At 32.0% G+C, this 6,639-nt stretch overlaps 1 protein-coding gene, 1 long non-coding RNA gene and 1 other non-coding gene across 3 annotated transcripts; 1 reads left to right on the forward strand and 2 right to left on the reverse strand.

Moving 5' to 3' along the window:
* Positions 1 to 660: 660 nt before the first annotated feature.
* On the reverse strand, positions 661 to 3,010 carry LOC110277799 (uncharacterized). The gene is made up of 3 exons (XR_002370640.2): positions 2,863 to 3,010; positions 2,500 to 2,628; positions 661 to 1,002 (listed from the first exon to the last, which is right to left on the reverse strand). It is a non-coding gene; the product is annotated as an uncharacterized LOC110277799 (long non-coding RNA).
* A 900-nt stretch (positions 3,011 to 3,910) lies between these two features.
* LOC107494906 (uncharacterized) lies at positions 3,911 to 6,061 on the forward strand. Its single transcript, XM_016115973.3, has 4 exons — positions 3,911 to 4,402; positions 5,178 to 5,270; positions 5,377 to 5,511; positions 5,849 to 6,061. The coding sequence occupies exons 1-4, from the start codon at positions 4,169 to 4,171 to the stop codon at positions 5,888 to 5,890; spliced, it is 504 nt and encodes a 167-aa protein (XP_015971459.1). The 5' UTR covers positions 3,911 to 4,168; the 3' UTR covers positions 5,891 to 6,061.
* TRNAG-UCC (transfer RNA glycine (anticodon UCC)) lies at positions 4,527 to 4,598 on the reverse strand. The gene has a single exon. It is a non-coding gene; the product is annotated as a tRNA-Gly (tRNA).
* Positions 6,062 to 6,639: the final 578 nt, after the last annotated feature.

Consider the following 6,639-nt stretch of genomic DNA (forward strand, 5'->3'; position numbering starts at 1 on the left):
TATGTGTTAGTTCTAACGCTAAAAAAAAAAATCAAGTTTTAACTTCTATACCACCTTGAACTATATTTTTATATTAACTAATGATTTTTTCAGATACTAATGAGTCATACAATAATTTTTAATAATTTTTAAAAATTATTTATTATTTTATTTTAAATTTATAAATTTGTAAAGATATAATTTTTTTAAATTTAAACTAAAATATAAAATTTAAATTTTATTTTTATTTATTTTATTTAAATGATATTTTTGTTTTAGAATTAATGAATAATTAACTTAAAAATAAGACATATTGTATATAAATAATAAATCGAATCAGCTATATAATAGTAAATTAAATTTAATTTGATTCAGCAAATTAAAATTAAATTATATTTAGAAGATCCATATAATTTTAAGACTCATTTATTTTATTAATGTAAATTATCCGGATTCAATTTTCATAAACTTTAACAGTTTAACTCATATTTTGGTTCGTCTTGTAACACCCTACCACCTAGAGCTTTACGTTTAAGTCGTAAAGCGGAGGTGGTGTGGTATTACGAACTCTAAAATAAAATGTAAATATATAATAGCAGAAGAATTATAATATGCTAGGAGCCTTGAAGAATAGAGGAAACAAAAATCGCGAAAAAATAAAAGCGCAGCGCTCGAGAAACGAGTTAACTTGCGTGCTAAGAAAGCTACAGCTGTCAAGTGTAAAATAACCCAAAACAGGAACAGAAAGTCAAAGATACAAAATAACGAACTCCTGACTCAGCCTGTGAAGTCAGGACTGGCCGGAGAATATATACACATATATACATATATATACATATCCAAAACCCAAATGTACATATACACAATCCTGCCTCTCCATAAACCTCTAAGAGGATAAAAAAGAACAAGTTATGTGGAGAGAAAATTAAGTACACATATATACATCACTGTACAGCAAAACTACCCAGCAACCACTCCGCTTCAAGAGTCCAGACGCCTAACGAGATGCCTCTCAATCTGCATCTGAAAAACAACAACATAGTATGAAATAAGAACCGAAGGTTCTCAGTATGGTAAAGGTGTCACACACATAATATATAACGTCCTGGGAATGCCAGAGGCAATCCTAGAACGCCGACACTCAGATTATAGAGCTTAATGTATTAAACAGAAACCATAAAAGGTGGTTTTCTAAGAGTATCTAAAATTGACTTAACCTTAAGTCTAAACCGCATATTGCCGTTCCTCCATACCTCCACTTCCTTCAGTATTTCACAGACAGTTAAATAGATATAAGCAAGTACAAGAAAGTTACAAATATAGCAGGTAACAATTACACATTTAACATGGTAAATACAGTTAGGTACACCCAACTAATGCACAAGCAAGTAATTCGAGTAATATGCAGATGATACATGTCTGTCCTACGGTTGATGAGGCTCATCTGTCAGTTATCCAGCCAACCCGACAAGTCTGAATTGTACTTAGACTGTCCCCCGACATGCATCCCCATGAGTATATGCATAGCTTTATCTCAAATAATCAATATTGCTTAATGGGGGTAACATTTCCGAGAATTTATATAGTGCACTGTCCGGTCACACTTACATCGTAGGGTCAATAGAGTATCCAGTTTTCTACCTGGTACACGTAGTGACAAGCCACGGCACTTTATCCAGGAAATCTCGTATCTCAGATCATTCAAATTCATAAGCTATATAAATAAATCAATTATAATTCATCAACATCCACGTCATTCTCAATCGCATCTCATTCATCATCATACATTAAACATATTCAGTCATTATCCTTCATTATCACACCTCGCAATCCTTCCATCAATAGTTCCAAATCAAAACATAATTCATCCTTTTCTAAGAATCAAACTTCAAACTTAAAACATACTCATTTCTTAATAACTCAAATTCAAACCATATAACCTTTAAATCTAAATCTCTTTCATCTAAACAAAATCTCTAATTTTTATAAAATTTCGACAGCATCTCCTCTAAAACTCGGACTTTGCCACCCTTTTCGGGTCCAAACCTGCATTCTTTTCAATTCAACTTACCCTTCCTCATCATCATAACAATCACAACAATAAATCTACCTTAAGTCAAAATTATAGTCAAACAATATTCAAATCCAACAACTAAAATTTAACTAAGGATCATAGTTCACTAATCCTAGGCTTCTAACACAAAATACCCCATTATCACAACAACCTCCACAATAATTATACCTCAAATCAATAATTTACCAAATCATTAGTTAATCAACAAGCACCAAACCAACCATGTTCATCAACAATAACATTCAACCATAATTCTCTCCAAATTAACATAACAACATTCACCATCCAAAATTAATAACTAATTATCCAATAAACTTCAACCAAATATATTCATCGACAAATTACTAAACATTAAACATACACCTGCATTCCAACTTATCCTATAGTCATCTAGTTTAAGTTTTCACATGACATTATATATTAAATGCAAGAAACCTAAATCATACCTTAGCTGATTCCCAAGTATTATTCCAAGACAATTTTCTTAAAAGAACACGGCCCTCAAAACCTCAACTAATCCGCTTCCTCCAAGTTCCAGTATTCACAATTTCAAACTCCAATTATTTATTCACAACCTAATACACATTTATAACACATATATACCCAATTTAATATTCAAAGCCCAAATTTAATGAAATTAAAATAGAATTATCATATCTTCACCTTATCCAAACTTCACATAAGCAAGAGTAAACGTTTTCTTCAAGCTAATTGGATAATAAAATATAAGAAATCAAAGAAATTCAACATTCCTTTTCAAAACTCGAAAATTGGGGGAAATAAAGGCTGAGTGTGAAATAACAAGTTACCTATGAAATTATTTCGGTAGAAATGAAGAGCTCGACGCGGTAAACGCGTGGACGTAAACGATGCGGCAATTGAAGTTCGGACGGAGAAGTTACGGCGTACGGAAGTTAACGTGAGGGTTTACGGGAATGTCTCGTTCTTCTTTTCCCTGGGAAGCTTTCAGCTTCGTTTACGTTAAAATGAGGGGGCAAAGGCTTGGGTTCACTTAAAAGGGTTGGTCCGGTTGGACCGACAGTCCGGTTCGGGTCTGGTTTAATCGGTTCGGTCCGTTCGATCTAATTTTGGACTTTTTTTTTTAAATTGGTGTCAAAATTCTCGTTTCGATGAACTCTATCCTAATTTGATATAATATTCACATTTATAATCCTCCTTATTAAAAACTAATTTATTGACTAATTATCTACTAATTTAACCGGAGTTTACACGTCTTACTATAAATTTTTAGTTTGTAGAGTAACATTTAAGTTTTAACCAATTCTACATAGTTATTATTACCAAGCTTTAATAACAGTATTAACGTTGCACAGAGCCACAGATACTTATGGATAGGAATTTTTATGGATCGGATCGTATCTGTAAATCCGCGATAAATATCTGCATCCGATTCGAAAATTGAGGATACGATCTGATTCGTAGTCTGATCAGATCGAATAGGCCGCATTTTTTACGGATCGGATCACGAATATCTTTTATTGAATTTAAAAGTGTGAAAAAAAAATGTTTTTATTGAATTTCTTTTACATAAAAATATAATTAAAAAGAGAATGTTCAATTATGTAGATATATCCAATATTCGATCCGACATTAAAAACACAAATATCATATCCATTCTGATTTGATAGAAATTGTGCGAATCAAATCGAATTTTTGACCATATTCAATCCGATCCGATCCGATCCGAATCGAATCCACCCGTACGCATGTAGAAAATAATTTTACCTCTTGTTTTCTTCTCCTCCGTCCCTTCTCTTATTATAATTTATTTTCCTTTCCCTTCCAATTTCACTAGTCTCAATCTCGCTCAAAACCTTCGGCCCCACAAAAGCCACCAACTAAGAACACTAGAACAGCCACCTAATAGATAAGATTTCTTAGATATTTTTGCAAGTTTTCTCAAACCTGATATTATTTTCCGTACGTGTTACATAAAATTGTAATCTTTGTCATCGCCAAAAATATCTACCTCGCCTAATAAGCAACACCTCATAGACGCTTTTTATTTCCACCGAAACCCCCAAGTTATCATCATCATATTGCATTCCACAAACAGAGAGAGAGAGAGAAGAGAAGAAGAAAAAGAAAAGGAAAATGGACAAGTGTTCGGGAAGGCCAAATCGGAGTGATGTTCATCTATCCGCTGAGGAAGAAGCTGCAATAGAGGCAGAGGCCAGAGAGTACTTCGATGGCGTCGTTCCAAAGAGGCACACAAAGCCTCAAAGAAGTGAATACGCTTCTGAATATGTCGATGATTTATCAAACTCCAAGAACGATTCAATTCCGGAATTCGAACAATTTCAGCGCCTCGAGAATGATCCACAACAGGTTAGTCAGAATTTAAATGATTATTAATTTCAATTTTCAGATTTGTTCATCGAAACAAAGATCGGAATTTTAGGTTTTTTTTTTCCTCTTTCAATTTACCCTTATTCTTTATAAAAAACTATAATGCGTTTGCCGGGAGTCGAACCCGGGTCTATTGCTTGGAAGGCAATTATCCTAACCGTTGGACTACAAACGCTATGTGGTCAGTGTTTTTGCATATATAGAATGTAACTAATTAGTCGCATGAAGATATTAATTAAAAATTGAGATGGCAATAGTGAAATTTATGGAATCAGCCAAGGGCTGAAAATAACTTCACGTGAATGTTCATACTATATTAATCTTCATATGGTACCGAAATCAATAAATATTTATATTATTTTAGAAATATCTTTACAGTAGAAAAATAAAAAAATTGATTAATATTAATTCAAATATAAAATAAATGTAAGAAAAAAAATGTTATCCGGTGAAAAATAAAATAATAAAAAATGAAAGGTAACTTGGAAAAATTAGAGTAGTGTTATTGATTTCAAAGTACAATATCACTCTCCCTATGGGTATAACCACTGATAACTTTCGATAATATTTTGTAATGAAAAAAATTGCATAAATTTAAGAGAGAATAAATTTAATTCACAATGCTTTGTAATTCTTGTAGCTGTCTAGTACAACAATAGTAGATATATTGCTTTTGAAAAAAAAAAAAACAGAAACTTTCATTATAACTAACATGTTTGCAATACATTTTTTCTTCTTTAAAAATTGTATGCAGAAATTGGTTTGCAATGGGGGTCAAGTGCCAGAAGAATTTGTGGAAACAGAATATTACAAAGATCTCAGCAGCGTGGACAAGAACCACCATACGGTATTCACTCCAATCCTTGCATTCTTCTCACAACATTCAAATTGGTTCACAGATTCATGTACAAATTACATTTATATTTCTATTTTATGAACTTGATTAATTACAGACAGGAACTGGGTTCATCAAAGTAGAGAAAAGTGGGAAATGCTTCCACATAGAGGAGTGTAATGACATTGCTTGCCATGAATCTTGCAAGTGCAATCCAGCAACCAATGACTGGGTTCCAGCTCCTTCAACTGAGGTAATATACCTTACCAGTTTAATTTGATCTTTAATTGAATCTAAGTATGTCATATTGTCACATACATCTTAGAACAAAATTTGTTTAATTCTCAATTCATTCAAAAATTGAGAATCGGGGGAATAGAGATACAAACACAACTTTTCTTCATGTTTCTATACTTTTTGTCAAGAGATACTTATCAAATATAGTCTAAGCATTGTTGAGCTTAAGAACATGTCCAAAAACTTGTGTCAGACCCACTTAAATTAAAAAAAAAAAGAATTAAAATATAAAAGAAGTTAATAACTGTGTTTGTGTTGTCTGAAAATTTTGCTCTCACTTGAATATATTTCAGGTGAGTTTCAATTCTGACAAACCTAAGAGGAGTGACAATTGAAGAACTGAGGAATTGCTGCGGTTGAAGAGATTAATATGAACTAGCATCATTTGCTTGTTTTTCTTGGGGAGGGTTTCAAGTAGTCCTTGAAGTTGTAAACCAAATAAGTACAAATAAAGAAGACTTGTGATTTGGATTCATTATTCAATGCTATTAATTTGTGTTTGAGTATGGTGTAATGGATGGTATACATTTCATCATAGCTTGTACCCTTCTTCATGTTTTGTGTCTAGAACTTCATGTAACCTTATTATGCTAGTTTTCTTAATAGCAAAAGAGATTATGTTCATCCAAAAAAAAATTGTTTCTCTTAGTGTTAAGTTATTAATAACAAACTATTTGGATTTTTATCTATGTTAAAATGTTCTAACATTTTTCTTTCTTATTAGGTAAGCATTTAACTGCCATAACTGAGCTAATTCTTAGGAAGAGGACCAACACTCATATTTAGAAAGATTGTGTTCAAATACTTTATATAGTAGTATTACACATGGATAATTAGAGGATGTATAGTATCAGCTTCTCTCACATGGGAGAACTTTTTATTACATGCATAGATCAATCACACACCATGACTCTGCTTGAAGATATCATATACTGATTGTTTCTCTCTCTATTCCAATGATGAACAACTACAAGCAAAATTTTGAAGAATTAGAATGCAATATATAACAAGATTCAATTAGAATATAGATATATAAACACGTACGTACAGTTTATCATAACTATAAATTATTAAAGGGTAAAGT

The sequence above is a fragment of the Arachis duranensis genome, chromosome 1 (genome assembly GCF_000817695.3).
Source record: "Arachis duranensis cultivar V14167 chromosome 1, aradu.V14167.gnm2.J7QH, whole genome shotgun sequence".
Classification (NCBI taxonomy): Eukaryota; Viridiplantae; Streptophyta; class Magnoliopsida; order Fabales; family Fabaceae; genus Arachis; species Arachis duranensis.